This window comes from Anomaloglossus baeobatrachus, chromosome 6 (assembly GCF_048569485.1).
Source record: "Anomaloglossus baeobatrachus isolate aAnoBae1 chromosome 6, aAnoBae1.hap1, whole genome shotgun sequence".
NCBI lineage: Eukaryota > Metazoa > Chordata > Amphibia > Anura > Aromobatidae > Anomaloglossus > Anomaloglossus baeobatrachus.
The window spans coordinates 478,239,857-478,256,594 of record NC_134358.1 but is presented as its reverse complement, the minus strand read 5'-3'; the positions used below and the strand labels follow the sequence as shown (position 1 = coordinate 478,256,594).

Here is a 16,738-nt window from a genome sequence, read left to right as displayed (position 1 = left end):
ATCCGGAGAAAACCTCGCAAACCCAGGGAGAACATATAAACTCCTTGCAGATGGTGTCCTATGTGGGAAATGAACCCAGGACCCCATACATCTGTATGTGGTGGCTCTTGAAGAGCTGACTCCAGCAGCAGTCCACTCCTTGTGAATCTCCTCCAAATTTTGGAATGGCTTTTTCTTAACAATCCTATCAAGGCTGCGGTATCCCGGTTGCTTGTGCACCTCTTTCTACCAAGTTTTTCCTTCCACTCAACTTTTCATTAATGTGTTTGGATATAGCACTCTGTGAACAGCCAACTTCTTTTTCAATGACCTTTTGTGGCTTACCCTACATGTGGAGTGTATCAATGACTTTCTTCTAGAGATCGGTCAGGTCAGCAGTCTTCCTCATAATTGTGTAACCTACTGAACCAAACTAAGGGACCATTTTAAACACTTAGGAAGCCTTTGTAGGTGTTTTGTGGTAATTATTCTAATTTTCTGAGATTACTTTTGGGTTTTAATTGACTGTATGCCATAATCAACTTTAACAGAAATAAACACTTGAAATAGATCACTCTGTAATGACTCTATATAATGTGTTTCCCTTTTTGTATTGAATTACTGAAATCAACTTTTTTGTGATATTCTAATTTTTTGAGATGCATCTGTGTTAGCAATCAAAAAGTATTTGGCGCCTAATGATTTAACAGTCACTTGGACTTAAAGGGAAACTGTCATCAGAAATTTAGCTTTAAACCTAAAAGTTTCCCCCTCTGCAGCTCGTGGGCTGCATTCTAGCAAGGTTCCTGTACAGTGGCCTCCATTGAGCTCCTCTGCAAGTGCACTTTGCTCTTCCCTGCTGGGGGCGGAGCAAACTACTATAATGCTCAAGCGCAGGGACAGTTCAGCCCTTTTCTTTATCGTTCCTATGGGAGACCCAAACCATGGGTGTATAGCTTCTGCCTCCAGAGGACACACAAAGTACTACACTCAAACGTGTAGCTCCTCCCTCCTAGCATATACACCCCCTGCTAGCCAGTCCTAGCCAGTTCAATGCTTTGTGTTTCAGGAGGTCACACACACATGAATTCTCTGATTTTTGATTTTTGATTTTTTTCTTTGGATCAAAGATTTGGAAGAAAAGCGGGTCCAGTCTGGACTCCCGGCATGTCCCTTCTCACCCCACTGTGTCGGCGGTGCTGTTAAGGTTGATTTTCCAAGGCTGGAGCCTTCACATGCCGCGCTCCTTCAACACCCTCTGAGAGGCTCTGGTTTGAAGTGGGAGCCAACACGGTTCTCACTGCTTTGCAGGAGACCGGTCTCCATCCACAGCCCTGTTCAGGATCCTGTCGGACGGAGCGCTCATCCCCCAGGGACCTGGCACCTGCTTCTCACAAGCTAAGTACATGAGACGTTATTACCACAGAATGTGGTCTTTCCAGGGGTCCTTTATATTTTATTTTGTGGGGAGAGTGTGTTTTATGTTTGTGTTAACATTTCCGGCCGGTCCTCCAGTTTTCACTGGAGAACCGCGCCGATGGTGCCTGCACGCCGGCCGCATGTTTAAATCTAGGCCCCGGCTTCGCCTGAGGCCTAGTTTCGGTTTCCACTGCCTCTGCTTGTCAGTCACGCAGAGAGACAGGATGGCTCCGCCCAGCGGCTGTGCAGCACAGGGAAGGGACACTCCTCACTGAGGAAGGATTCCCTCCCCTGTCTACCTCATTTGCCGCTCTCAGAGTAGGCCCCGCCCCCTCTCCTCGCTCCGGTCGCCATTTTCTCAGCGTTCTCTGTGCCTGCATAGGCACAGAGATTCCACATTGTGACAAGTGGGGGCCTGGGCTGAGGGACTGGGGGCACAAAAATGTCTATTAAACGGCCTAGCAGCCACAACCTCCGGTTTGTGCAGCTGCTTATTTTATCTGTTATATACTCTGCTGGGGGCCACTCTGGTCAGAGCCCCCACCTCTGCAGCATGTCTCACATCAGAGCAAGGCTGCAGGGCTGTTTTTAATTTGCAGTATGAAGACTCGTACGGCCTGTACCGAGCACATAGACACAGGAGACGCAGGGTCAGCCTGGAGGGTCATCAGTTGTCCCTCCAGCTGCTCCGGCTTCGGTGGCTGAACCCCTGGTTTGGGCAGAATCCGCTCTTTCCAGGGGATGTCCGTCCCGGACTCTGCGGAGCATGCATTAGCCCCCTTCTCAGGGTGTTTCTGCTGCTACTCGCTCAGCAAAGCTCACGGAGGACTCTCCTTCTGGTCTCAGACCCCGTCCTCCTAAAATGGAGACGCAGGGTCCCCTGTCCTTCCCCGTCCCGCAGCTCTGATTCACGAGCTGACTCTCTGGATGAGGAGGATGTCCCTACCAGGGGCTCGGACGCTACTTTATATACCATTGATCTGTCCGAAGGTGACGCAGATGCTAATGATGGGATTGCGTCCGTTATACTTGTACTGGACCTCCATCCGCCTGTATCAGGGGAGCACTCCCCGCTGGCAGAAAGGCATCAGTATACCTTAAACAGAACAAGGAGTGTGTTCCTTACCACTCTAGTTTTCAGCCCACTGTGTCCAGGCCCACAGCCTGTCCTGTCAGACCCCAAAGCGGAGTTCTGATGACTGTTTCTCCCTCCCACCAGTGGTGGTCAAGGAGTGAGCTAATTCGCCAAGGGTGGTCCCTCCGGTGTCTAGACTTTCAGCCCGGATAGTTGTATCAGTGGCTGACGGCACCTCTATAGGGATCCCACTGTACATTACTTTTGTACTGGACCTTAATCCGCCGGAGTTACCTTGCCTATGAGAACAAGGAGTGTGTTCCTTAACCACTCCAGTTTTTCAGGCCTCTGTGACCAAGCCCAGAGTCTGCTCTGACAGACGCTTCCCATGAAGCATGGTTCTGATGACTGTTTCCCTTTCCACCAGTGGTGGTTAAGGAGTGGGCTCATTCACCAAGGGTGGCTCAGCCCGGGCCGTTATATCAGTGGCTGATGGCTCCTCATTTATAGTTTTGCTGTCCACCAGGTTGTCCTTCTGGCCAAATCTGTTTAGGGGCGGCAGGAGCTTCGTTCTCCTCAGCTTTATAGCAGTGCGGGCTTTCGTAGCCTCCTCTGCTTCTCTAGAGGAGATGCGTTCCCTCACAGGGACTCTATGCCCGAAATGGTTGCCTGAACTTCCAGATTCAGCCTTTTCATCCTATGCCATGTCTGCCATGCTGGAGACTCTCACCGCACCGCGGTGGCCTCGGCTACTTTCCTCGCTATCCGCAGGCTCCTGTGGCTTCGGAAGTGGAAGGCAGATGCTTCTATAGAAGTTCCTTGCTGGGCTCCCTTTTGTTGGGACCAGTCTTTCGAAAACAACTGGATGAAATTGTTAAGGAAGCTTTTGGCGGGAAGAGTTCTTCCATGCCACAATCCCAAATCAGGAAACCTGTCCAGGGCAGGAATCAGCGGAGGTTTTCGTTCTTGCGTTCCTCCATCTGAGCGTTTTCTAAGCCCTCGGCCTCGTCCACTAGTTCGACCAAGGATCGTAAAACCCAAATGGCGCTCGAAGCCGCGTCTTCAGAAACCGCAGGAGATGCTGCCACTAAGTCAGCTTCCTCCGGGCTATCTGGCCACGCCAGCAACGTCCTTGGTCGGTGGCAGGCTCTTCCACTTTGGCGACGTATGATTTTAACACGTCTCCGATCAGTGGGGGCGGGATTACTTCTCCATGGCTACAGGATAGATTTCTATCCACCCGCCAAACAGATTTTTTCTGTCAACTCCCCCCTGTTCCAAGGCCGCCGCCTTCTCACAGGCCGTGGCATTCTTGCAGGCCAAGGGAGTAATTGTACCGGTTCCCAATTGGGAACGGTTCTGAGATTCTGCTTAAATCTATTCCTAGTCCCCGTAGAGGGCAGGTACTTCCGACCTGGATCTCAAGCTTTTCAAGCATGTTCAGGTGCGGCGTTTTCACATGGAGTCTCGGTCTTGTTTCGGGTGTTTTCACCGGATCAATTGATAACCCAAGGACATTCCCTAGCATCCATCGACATCAGAGATGTCTATCTGCATGTGCCAATCGCAGCTTCTCACCAGCGTTGCCTACGTTTTGCAATCGGAGTGGTCCAATTCGTGGCTCTTCCCTTGGAGTTAGCCACGGCCCCTCGAGTACTCTCAAGGTTGGGGCAGCTGTGATTAGGGTCCTGCACCCCTAGAGGTTGGCAGTGATCTTTTGCCCTGAACGGCCTTCTTGTCGGGGCTTCATCCAGTGCAGACTCTTAGCAGAGTGCCTCGCTCACTCTCGCCACGCTAACCAATTCGGGTGGCTTGTCATTCTGTCCAAGACCACTCTGACTTCGAACCAGAAGTTCACGTACCCAGGGACGCAATTCGAGACTCTGTCGGCACTTGTGAAGCTGCCCTTAGTCAAACAGTAGTCCCTCTGCTGGCGGTCGACGTCGTTCCATCAGGCACCGAATACAGGTACTGGATCATATGGTGGCGTCAATGGAGGCGATTCCCTTGCCCAGTTTCTCCTCCTCGGAGGCTGGATATTTTCCGCTGTTGGAACAAGCGAACTTCCTCCTTCCACGGGGTGGTGGCTTCGCCACAGACCAGGGGCTCGTTTCAGTGGTGGCTTCGGCCACTCTGTCTCAGGGACGCTCCTTCCTGGCCCCGTCCCGGGTGATCCTCACCAGGATACTAGTCCATCCGACTGGGGAGCAGTGTTTCTCCACCACGGAGCGCAGGGCGCTTGGACTCTGTCCGAATCAGCCCTCTGGATCAATGTGCTGGAAATCAGAGCTGTGTTTCTAGCTCTCCTAGCCTTTCACCATCTGTTGGCGGCTGGGCACATTCGAGTCCAGTCAGACGACGTGACAGCGTTTACCTACATCAACCTCCAGGGCGGCACACTCAGCCGCCTGGTAATGTTGGAGGCTCAACGCATTCTTCAGTGGACGAAGGACTCCTAGTCCACCATATCCGCAGCCCACATCCCAGACGTGAAGACTGCGAGGCAGATTATCTCAGCTGTCCATCCGCGGTCCACGATCCTCAGGTTTTTGCGGCAGACGCACTGGTGCATGTTTGGTCCCAGCTTCGTCTGTCTTGCGTGTTTCACCCTCTAGCTCTTGCCCAGAATCCTGCGCAAGATCAGTAAGGAGGGCCGTCGGGTCATTCTCATACTCCAGACTGGCCCAGGCAAGCTTAGTACCCTGACCTGCTCCATCTGTCCGTAGTGTTGCCATGGCATCTTCCGGACCGTCCAGACCTTCTCTCAAAGGGTCCGTTTTTTTCCGCCAGAATTCTGGATTCTCAGATTGACGGCGTGGCTCTTGAGTCCTGGATCTTGACGACTTCTGGTATCCCTCCTGAAGTCATCTCCACTATGACTCGAGCTCCGAAGTGTCCTTGGCCTTTTGGCCTTGCCGACCCTCCTGTCCCTTCTACAGTCCGGTCTACAGCTTAGGACTATCCCTCTTTAAGGGACAGCTCTTGGCTCTGTCAGTGTGTGCCAGCGGCGTATCATCCGGCTGGCTCAGGTGCGCTCCTTCAAGGGCGCATCTCACATTATTCCGCCTTATCGGCGGCCTATGGAGCCCTGGGACCTTAATCCGGTCCTCACGGTTTCCGGAAACCCCCCTTTGAGCCTCTCAGGGAGGTTTCTTTGTTTCGTTTTTCACAGAAAGTGGTCTTTCTAGTGGCCATAATTTTCCTCAAGAGAGTCTCTGTTTTGGCTGCACTCTCTTCTGAGTCACCCCCTTTTTTGGTTTTTCATCAAGACAGGGTGGTCTCCGTCCGACTCCGGACTTTCTCCCTAAGGTGGTTGCTGCTTCCACCTTAACCGGGGCATTTTCCCTGCCTTCCTTTTGTCCGGCTCCTGTTCATCGCTTTGAAAAAGCGTTGCATATCCTGGATCTGGTGCGGGCGCTCCGGATCTTTGTGTCTCGCACCGCTGTTATTAGGCGGTGCACCTCTCTCTGGTGCTGACCACTAGTCAGCGTAGCGGTCTCTCGGCATCTACGCCGACCCTGGTTCGTCTTAGGTCGGCCATTTCCGATGCCTACCAGTGTACTCAAGTGCCTTCCCCGCCTGGGATTAGGGCACACTTGACCAGAGCTGTCGGTGCCTCTTGGGCTTTCAAGCACCAGGCTACGGCTCACCAGGTCTGTCAGACTGCCACTTGGATTAGTCTGCATACCTTTTCGAAGCACTACCCAATGCAGGCTCATGCTTCGGCAGACGCGGGCTTGGGCAGACGCTTTTTTTCAGGCGGCTGTCGCCCATTTGTGAAGTTAGGTTTCGCCTACTTCTCAGTTTGTCTGTTTATTCCCACCCATGGACTGCTTTAGAACGTCCCATGGTTTGGGTCTCCCATAGGAACGATAAAGAAAAAGAGAATTTTGTTACTTACCGTAAATTCTTTTTCTTATAGTTCCGTCATGGGAGACCCAGCACCCTCCCTATTGCCTGTTGGCAGGTTTCTTGTTCCGTGTGTCTTCACCGGCTGTTGTTGTTGCAGACAGAGGTTCCGGTTGTTCCGGGTTTTACTCTGTCTCTACTTGTGGTTGGATGTCCTCCTTTAGCTTTTGCACTAAACTGGCTAGGACTGGCTAGCAGGGGGTGTATATGCTAGGAGGGAGGAGCTACACGTTTGAGTGTAGTACTTTGTGTGTCCTCCGGAGGCAGAAGCTATACACCCATGGTTTGGGTCTCCCATGACGGAACTATAAGAAAAAGAATTTACGGTAAGTAACAAAATTCTCTTTTTTAAACCTTTATAACTTAGATCTGTCTCCTGTAGGGGACTTTGTTTTCTAGAAATAAAATCAGGTTGAACAGCATTTTCATGATTTCTTTAGTCCATTGGCAGCACAGTTTGATGTGCGATCCAAAGTATTTTCTTCGGCGCTCTATTGGGAGACCCAGACGATTGGGTGTATAGCTACTGCCTCCGGAGGCCACACAAAGCATTACACTAAAAAGTGTAAGGCCCCTCCCCTTCTGGCTATACACCCCCAGTGGGATCACTGGCTCACCAGTTTTCTGCTTTGTGCGAAGGAGGTCAGACATCCACGCATAGCTCCACTGTTTAGTCAGCAGTAGCTGCTGACTATATCGGATGGAAGAAAAGAGGGCCCATATAGGGCCCCCAGCATGCTCCCTTCTCACCCCGCTTGTGGTTTGTAAGGTTGAGGTACCTATTGCTGGTACGGCGGCTGGAGCCCACATGCTGTTTTCCTTCCACATCCCCCTGAGGGGCTCTGAGGAAGTGGGATCTTACCGGCCCCAAAGCCCTGAGGCCGGGCTCCATCCACAGACCCATTGAACCTGCTGGATACGGAGCTGGGTACCGTTCAGGGACATGGCCCTGCACCATTCAGGTACTCTGTGTCCCCGTACACACAGGCACAGCACACTCCAGACTTGCTGGGTGTGCTAGTGCGCCGGGGACAGTAAAGGGTTACAGTCACTGCAGCCTAGCTGAGTGACTTTATGTATGGGGAACTACCGCGCCGGACGCTCCGGGAGCGGCGGCGTGGCTGGGACTTGTAGTGCGCCGGGGACTTAGCGCCGACCGCGCTTTTACGGCGGCGGCGCTTATAAATCCAGTCCCCGGCTTTTGCGGCCTAGCTCCGCTTCGTTCCCGCCCCCACCCTGTCAATCAGGGTAGGGGAGAGACACTGTACAATCAGCAGCGCCGAGGGCTGGAGCCTTATTTACATGCTCCAGCCCTCTCACTGGACACTGTGGGACGCCGGTTTCCCGCTCTGACTTGGGGGCACGCCCACGGCCCGCCCCTACTCACACGAGCTGGAGAAGGACGCCGGCGGCCATTCCTGCAGTCCGAGCTGAGAGATCGGACTCTGGGCAACCAGGCACAGGACTAGGGCGACCACACACCCGCTTATAGGCGGGCGGTAAGCGGCACCTGAAGTGCTGACCCCACTAAATACCGCAGTTGTCCATTTGTACTTTTATGCTTATACTGCATAGGTCGCTATTTTTGGCTATATGCCCTCTTAGATGGCGACACATCAGCAGCAGGAAAGCAGGGGTGCTAAGGCACAGGCTTTCTATGCTGCTTGTATTGCATGTACTGAAGTGTTCATGTGTATTTATGCTTGTATGCTATACACTGCACTGTACGGTCGCTAGTCTGGGCTATTTTCGCCTAGAATGACTAGACTACAGCAGCAGAAAAGCAGGGGTGCTGAGGCACAGGTTTTTTCTATGCTGCCTGTATTGCAGGGGTTGCAGTGTTCATTTGTACTTATGCTTGTATGCTATACATTGCACTGTATGGTCGATATTCTGGGCTATATTCCCCTAGATGGCTAGTCTACAGCAGCAGAAAAGCAGGGGTGCCAAGGCACAGGCTTCTATGCTGCTTGTATTGCATGTGCTGCAGTGTTCATTGTACTTTATGCTTGTATGCTATACATTGCATTGTACGGTCGCCATTCTTGGCTCCATGTCCTAGATGGCTAGTCGGCAGCAGCATATAAGCAACACAGGCTTTCGATGCTGTTTTTACTGCATGTGACACTGTTCCACGGCACTGAACCCCATTGTGTGCAATGCTCCCCTGGAGCACTTGGTCAGCCGGGGTCTCTACTAGACGTGGCCAAAGGAACCACCTGTCAACCCTGTCCAAGGACAGGGATGGAGTTGCATTGGGATAGAGACTTGCAGTCCGGACAGGCCATGGGCAAATCATTGCTCCCTGGCCACCCTCATTGGGAATAAAATCGGTTCCCCGGGGGGGGTCCCAGGAGGCTCTCTGTATGATGAGGCAGACGTAGCTCATCAGGACTTTGATCCTGCCAACGCTCTCAATCCGGATACACCGGATGGTGACGCCATAAGGAATGATCCTATAGCGTCCATCAATGGAATGTTGGATTTTTCTCCCTCAGCTCCCCCAGCGGAGGAGTCAGCTTCACAGCAGGTGAAGTCCCATTTCAGTAGCTCAAACGTATTTTGAGTTTTTTTCTGGCCACGCTGACTTCAGAGAAGCAGTCCAGGAACACCACGCTTCCAGATAAGCGTTTTCTCCAAACGTATTAAGGATACACGTTATCCTTTTCCCCCTGACGTGGTCAAGCGCGGGACCCAGGGTCCAAAGGTGGATTCTCCAATCTCCAGGCTTGCGGCTAGAGCTATAGTTGCAGTGGAGATGGGACTTCACTTAAAGATGCCAGACAGATAGACTGTGGTTGAAATCTGTCTATGACGCTATCGGCGTGTCGGTTGCTCCGGCATTTACAGCCGTATGGGCACCCTAAGCTTTTCAGCTGTCCTTGCACAGCTGGTCTTGAGCATATGTACATTTGTGCCGCAGGGGCGTCCGTATCCTCGCAATGTCTGCATTGCGACTTACCCTATTAATGCTGTCCTGGAAGGACAGTCGAGGTTTCGGTCCTTCCCAAGCTCGGGCAGGTCCCAATTGTCCTCGTCCTAAAGAGCTGAAAATCCTCAGAGGGGCTCAGTTTCCGGGGGCTCAATCACGCCCAAGGAAGGCAGCCGGAGGAACCGCTACCAAGGCGGTCTCCTCATGACTCTCAGCTCTCTCATCTCTCCGCATCCGCGGTTGATGGCAGACTCGCTCGCCTTTGGCGACATTTAGCTGCCACAGGTCACAGACCGGTGGGTGAGGGACATTGTGCCCACGGGCACAGGACAGAGTTCTGTTCTCGTCCTCCGACTCGATTCTTCAGAACGTCCCCACCTCCCCACCGAGCCGATGCTCTTCTGCAGGCAGAAGGAGTGGTAATCCCTGTTCCTCTTCAGGAACAAGACACGGTTTTCCTCCAATCTGGTTGTGGTGCCAAAAAAGGATGGCTCTTTCCGTTCCGTTCTGGACCTAAAACTGCTCAACAAGCACGTGGAGGCCAGGCGGTTCCGGATGAAACCCTCCGCTCCGTCATTGCCTCAATGTCTCAAGGATATTTCCTAGCATCAATAGACATCAAAGATGCTTATCTCCACGTGCCGATTGCTACAGAGCACCAATGTTTTCTACGTTTCGTGATGGGAGACGACCATCTTCAGTTCGTAGCTCTGCCATTCGGTCTGGCGACAACCCCACGGGTGTTCACCAAGGTCATGGCGGCAGTGGTAGCAGTCTTGCACTCACAGGGACACTCTGTGATCCCTTACTTGGACGATCTACTTGTCAAGGCACCCTCTCAAGAGGCATGCCAATTCAGCCTGAATGTTGCGCTGGAGACTCTCCAGACGTTCGGGTGGATCATCGACTTCTCAAAGTCAAACCTGTCACCGACCCAATCACTAACGTCTCTTGGTATGGAGTTCATACTCTCTCAGCGATAGTGAAGCTTCCGCTGGACAAGCAGCGGTCACTACAGACTGGGGTGCAGACTCTCCGTCAAGGTCAGTCGCACTCCTTAAGACGCCTCATGCACTTCCTCGGGAAGATGGTGGCGGCAATGGAGGCGGTTCCGTTTGCGCAGTTTCATCTGCGTCCTCTTATTGGGACATTCTCCGCCAATGGGACGGGAAGTCAACATCCCTGAACAGGAAAGTCTCCTTTTCACAGAAGGACTCTCTGCAATGGTGGCTTCTTCCCACCTCATTATCACAGGGAAGATCCTTCCTACCACCGTCTTGGGCGGTAGTCACGACAGGCGCGAGTCTGTCAGGGTGGGGAGCAGTTTTTTCTCCACCACAGGGCTCAGGGTACGTGGACTCAGCAGCAGTCCACCCTTCAGATCAAGGTTCTGGAAATCAGAGCAGTGTATCTTGCCCTACTAGCCTTCCAGCAGTGGCTGGAAGGAAAGCAGATCCGAATTCAGTCGGACAACTTCACAGCGGTGGCATACATCAATCACCAAGGAGGGACACGCAGTCGGCAAGCCTTCCAGGAAGTCCGGCGGATTCTTACGTGGGTGGAAGCCACGGCCTCCACCGTATCCGCAGTTCACATCCCCGGCGTAGAAAACTGGGAAGCAGACTTCCTCAGCCGCCAGGGCATGGACGCAGGGGAATGGTCCCTTCGCCCGGACGTGTTTCAGGAAATCTGTAGCCGCTGGGGAAGGCCGGACGTCGACCTAATGGCGTCCAGGCACAACAACAAGGTCCCAACCTTCATAGCACGGTCTCGCGATCACAGAACTCTGGCGGCAGACGCCTTAGTGCAAGATTGGTCGCAGTTCCGGCTCCCTTATGTGTTTCCACCTCTGGCACTCTTGCCCAGAGTGCTACGCAAGATCAGATCCGACTGCAGCCGCGTCATACTCGTCGCCCCAGACTGGCCAAGGAGGGCGTGGTATCCGGATCTGTGGCATCTCACGGTCGGCCAACCGTCGGCACTACCAGACCGACCAGACTTACTGTCCCAAGGGCCGTTTTTCCATCGGAATTCTGCGGCCCTGAACCTGACTGTGTGGCCATTGAGTCCTGGATCCTAGGGTCTTCAGGATTATCCCAAGGGGTCGTTGCCACCATGAGACGGGCTAGGAAGCCCACGTCCGCTAAGATCTACCACAGAACGTGGAGGATATTCTTATCCTGGTGCTCTGCTCAGGGAGTGTCTCCCTGGCCTTTTGCATTGCCTACCTTTTTTTTCTTTCCTGCAATCTGGGTTAGAAAAAGGTTTGTCGCTCGGCTCCCTTAAAGGGCAAGTCTCGGCGCTATCCGTCTTTTTTTCAAAAGCGTCTAGCACGACTTCCTAAGGTGCGCACGTTCCTGCAGGGGGTTTGTCATATTGTACCCCCGTACAAGCGGCCGTTAGATACATGGGATCTGAACAGGGTACTAGTTGCCCTCCAGAAGCCGCCCTTCGAGCCTCTGAGGGAGGTTTCACTTTCTAGACTATCACAGAAAGTGGCTTTTCTGGTAGCGATCACATCTCTTCGGAGAGTGTCTGAGCTAGCAGCGCTGTCATCCAAGGCTCCTTTCCTGGTCTTCCACCAGGACAAGGTAGTGCTGCGCCCCATTCAGGAGTTTCTCCCGAAGGTGGTATCCTCTTTTCATCTTAATCAGGATATCTCTTTGCCTTCGTTTTATCCTCATGCAGTTCCTCGGTATGAGAAGGATTTACATTTGTTAGATCTGGTGAGAGCACTCAGAATCTACATTTCCCGCACGGCGCCCCTGCGCCGTTCGGATGCACTCTTTGTCCTTGTCGCTGGTAAGCGCAAAGGGTCGCAGGCTTCTAAGGCCACCCTGGCTCGATGGATCAAAGAACCAATTCTTGAAGCCTACCGTTCTGCTGGGCTTCCGGTTCCATCAGGGCTGAAGGCCCATTCTACCAGAGCCGTGGGTGCATCCTGGGCATTACGACACCAGGCTACGGCTCAACAGGTGTGCCAGGCAGCTACCTGGTCGAGTCTGCACACTTTCACCAAACATTGTCAGGTGCATACCTATGCTTCGGCAGACGCCAGCCTAGGTAGAAGAGTCCTGCAGGCGGCAGTTGCCTCCCCGTAGGGGAGGGCTGTCTTGCAGCTCTAACATGAGGTATTTCTTTACCCACCCAGGGACAGCTTTTGGACGTCCCAATCGTCTGGGTCTCCCAATAGAGCGCCGAAGAAGAAGGGAATTTTGTTACTTACCGTAAATTCCTTTTCTTCTAGCTCTTATTGGGAGACCCAGCACCCGCCCTGTTGTCCTTCGGGATTTTTGGGTTTTTTTTCGGGTACACATGTTGTTCATGTTGAACGGTTTTTCAGTTCTCCGACGTTACTCGGAGTGAATTTGTTTAACCAAGTTATTGGCTTTCCTCCTTCTTGCTTTTGCACTAAAACTGGTGAGCCAGTGATCCCACTGGGGGTGTATAGCCAGAAGGGGAGGGGCCTTACACTTTTTAGTGTAATGCTTTGTGTGGCCTCCGGAGGCAGTAGCTATACACCCAATCGTCTGGGTCTCCCAATAAGAGCTAGAAGAAAAGGAATTTACGGTAAGTAACAAAATTCCCTTCTTTTCTGCTTCCTTCAACACTTAAAAATTTTGTTTGCACATTAATAAAATTGAACCCTATCCACCACAGCTTGATGCATGCTGATCCGGTTTGTATGCTCTTATGGCAAGTCAGCAAAAATGTAAGTATAGTCTGACATTATGTTGGCAGATTTTTAATTCAGAAAGGTTTGGTTCATGAAACACTCTGAATTTGCAGTAGTTAATGTTGTTTGTGTCTGCAAACTTTGCATAAAATAGTGTTAAAATCTGTACAGTGTGAACAGTACGTCTGAAAATCTAATTTTTTTTTCCCACTGCTTAATATTCAGCATTTAATACATTCAATGATCCTAAAATGCCCTCTAACCTTTTCAGGTGAACTTAATGTGATCTTCTGTAAGCTTTTGAATGCACATGTTCAACTGTTCAATGTTTCAGTACTTTTTGCACAACTTGCTGTTCTTTAACAATGAGCTTAATGGCAAAATTTACAACAGGTGTTTGATCCATGAATCACTCAATGAATTTTGGCGTTCAATTAGAATTGGTGTTTAAACAGTCCTCCATATCATGCTGTTCACATTTTGACGACATGGGACCAAGATGGCACCTGATAATTGATCAACAGTACTTCGTCACTGCGAAGCTTTAAGCAGGATGTTCTGAGATGGAAGTGGCCACTGAGCTTAGTGCCAGAGTGTCATCAGCAGGTTGTATAGAGATACAGAGAGACTGAAAGAGTCACAGAAAGGCATAAAAGTGGATGTCCTTTGGCCATATCGTACACTGATGACCTCTTCATTGTGAACAATGCCCTTTGAAATTGGATGATTAATGCCACACAACTCTAGGAACATTTTTGGGAAGTGAGAGGCGCCCAAGTGTCACGTCAGACCTTTGAAAATAGTTTACATCAGTGTGGTCTGCGTGCTAGACAACCTGCACGGGTAAACCAAAGAAAAAGGAAGCTCACCACTCTATGTAGCAGTTTCAGTCAATGAAATGGAAAGGTAGAAATGAAGGAGTGAAGGAACGGTATCTTCCAAGGAGCGATGAGTAAAATAAAAAATATTTATTCAAAGGAAACTGACTAAGAGCATCTTTTTGTGCGCCAAAAACGCGTCAGGTGTCAACATGCTGCAGTTTTAGTATTTTTTAAAATGTTTGAATACATTTTTTTTTTAATTTTACTCATCGCTGCTTGGAAGATGCCATTCCATCACTCCTTCATTTTAACCTGCAAGGGTACCTGAATACACCACCAGACACAGGTGGTGATAAGTTGGCCTCAGTGCTGGTGAGCCTATTCACGCTGAGTAAAAATGATAGCGGACTACGGTGTTGGAAACATCAGTGCGAGCAGTATGTATCAGACACTGTTGTCACCAGATGAACCTTTGGTGGTGATGTCCAGGTGTGTCTAGTCAACACAGATCTGACCTACACTTGGTGACTGGTACAGTCATCATTAATCCAGCCATTGTGCCTCAACATGATCTACATGAGCAACATCGGCCTAATTTCATCTTCATGGATGACTATGCTCCAGCTCATCGAGGTCACATCATTAGGGAACGTCTGCGAGAGACTGTGGTATCTCAAATGAAGTAAACTGCACTTTCTCCAGATCGGAATTCCTAATGGAAGCAGCTCAGTCCCCGTGTAGAGGTTTGTAACTCTGTACCCCAGCATCTCAATGACCTGAGGCTGCCCTCCAAGAAGAGTGGGATGCCACCAGCAGACAATAACTTCACTTGGGAGCAGCATGAGACGTCGACATCAAGCTGCTGTTGATGCTCAAGGCCACATGACAAGTTAATGAGACATTGACATTTTGAGGGGGGTATGCTGCTCTTCACTGTTGTTGTATTTTGTTTCAATAAATAGTTTGAGATGAGGAAATCCCCATTGCATGCTTCTACTTAAATGCTGTACTTTAATGATAAAATATCACTGTGGTGTGAACTTTATGTTTTTACATAAATTTCAGCCGAGAGCCAAATATTCCTAACATTTTGTGAGTAGTGTATATATTAGTGTGTATAGATATTTGTGGGTATACAGTATATGTAATATATAACTTTTTTTTACATTCTAGTTCAAAAAGAACATGTCTGAATGGATAAATAAAAACCCAAATGTGGATGATTTGATAACAGTCAAGAAGAGTATTAAGGGCTTGAAAGCACAACTGAGGTGGAAACTGCTGGAGAGCAGCAGCATGGAAGAGGTTTGATTAGTTTTAATCATGTTTCTACAACACTGCACTGCTTATTCTGTGCAATTAATGGATGTTGGTTATGTGGTTTCCCCAGTTAGGACCATTATACCCATTATGCAGGTGTCTGCCCACTCCTCCCATACAAAGGATCGCTCAGTTGTGTGCTCTTGTATTCTTTTTAAGATGGGCGCTTTCAGGCTCCTCTTGCGTTTTGTTTCTTGTTTTTTTTCCTTTTTAATGGGGAACAAGAAGATTGGTAGTTGGAAACCAAGAGGCCGGATTCTTCTGTCTTCCAACATCATCTTTTGGGGAGAGTTGGGATGCATCATACACAATAGCCCATCGGTCGATATCAGCAGGTTTGGTCAACTTTAGTCCAATGTGTATCGGGCCCTTTAGGCTAGAGGGTACATCTAGGCTTTTAACGTAGAATGGTAGCTGATGTATTTGTGGCACCTACATTTGTATCTTCAAAATCTTTTGAGGGAAGCTGATGGTTAATAGACCTACGGGGCGTGTCCAAGCTTATGATGTTGATGACCTCTGTTCACTCTTAAGTGTCCTTTGCAGAGAATGGCTCATCTGCACTGGGTCAGTAATATAAAGCCTAGCCTTTGATGGAAAGTAAAATTCAGCAAGGAACTATATCGTCATTTTTAGTGCCTAGATGAACTGGAAATTCGTACCATCACCTAAGTTTTATTATGAAACAACAGAAATTTACAACATAGAAATTAATCCAAAGAATATTCTCCCTTAGTAATAAAATTACAAATACCTTGGATAAAGAGATTATTGCATATAAATACCCACTGTATGAAAGGAGTTCTGCTATTTTTTTAAGGCCAATATGATGCAAAAATGGAGCATGTAAATGCAGTATAAATAATCTATAGCCTGATTATGCTGAATATCCCATGTATGTGACAATGATTTCCCTATTCTGCAGTCTGATGACTACAATGCAACAGCTCACGCTGACGTGAAAAATGAAATAGAAAACATAAGAAACAAGATATTCTGTGAGATACAACAAGAGCGGAATGAATATGTGAGTCAATGTATTTTAAGTGGCATTTAAAGGGGTTGACTTACCCAATCTTATTTGACTTTGTTGATCACAAAAAAACATGTTTTCAGTGGGAATTTTTTTTTAATTTTTTTATAAAAGTTTGTCTAGATATTACTGTTACATGTTTATTTTGGCAGCCCTGGGGTGTTTTGTTTCTTTTCAGGAATGTCCATCCAATGTGTTGGTGTCAGTTGTCACACATGCTGGGTATCTCTGGTAGGCTGCCTCATTGCTCCAATACACAGGAACTGGAGCTATTCCTGCTATTGTATAGGCCAGCTGGTAAATTTGGCAATTGGGAAGCAGCAGTTTACTTGTCATCGTATTGGGGGACGTTCCAAGCCTCAGTCTAAAAAAAATATTGGGGGAGCTTTGTAACAAGTCTCTATTACCAATACCTAGTTATAGGAGCGTAATTTTTCAAAAAATATTTTAATTGAAAACATGTCCTGTTTGGCATGAGAACAGAAAAACTGTAAAATTGTGTTGTGGACAAACCACTTTTAAATGTTTAAAGCGGTTGTCCACTACTCGGGCAACCCCTTCTGACTCCACGTTT

At 49.6% G+C, this 16,738-nt stretch overlaps 1 protein-coding gene across 1 annotated transcript in view; it reads left to right on the top strand.

Annotated features, from left to right (window-relative positions):
- Positions 1-16,738, top strand: part of STK31 (serine/threonine kinase 31) — a 267,725-nt gene that overhangs the window by 132,264 nt on the left and 118,723 nt on the right. Inside the window, exons 15-16 of the mRNA XM_075315356.1 lie at positions 14,985-15,116; positions 16,057-16,158. Coding sequence (XP_075171471.1) covers positions 14,985-15,116; positions 16,057-16,158 — 234 coding nt within the window. The remainder of the gene's footprint in view (positions 1-14,984; positions 15,117-16,056; positions 16,159-16,738) is intronic.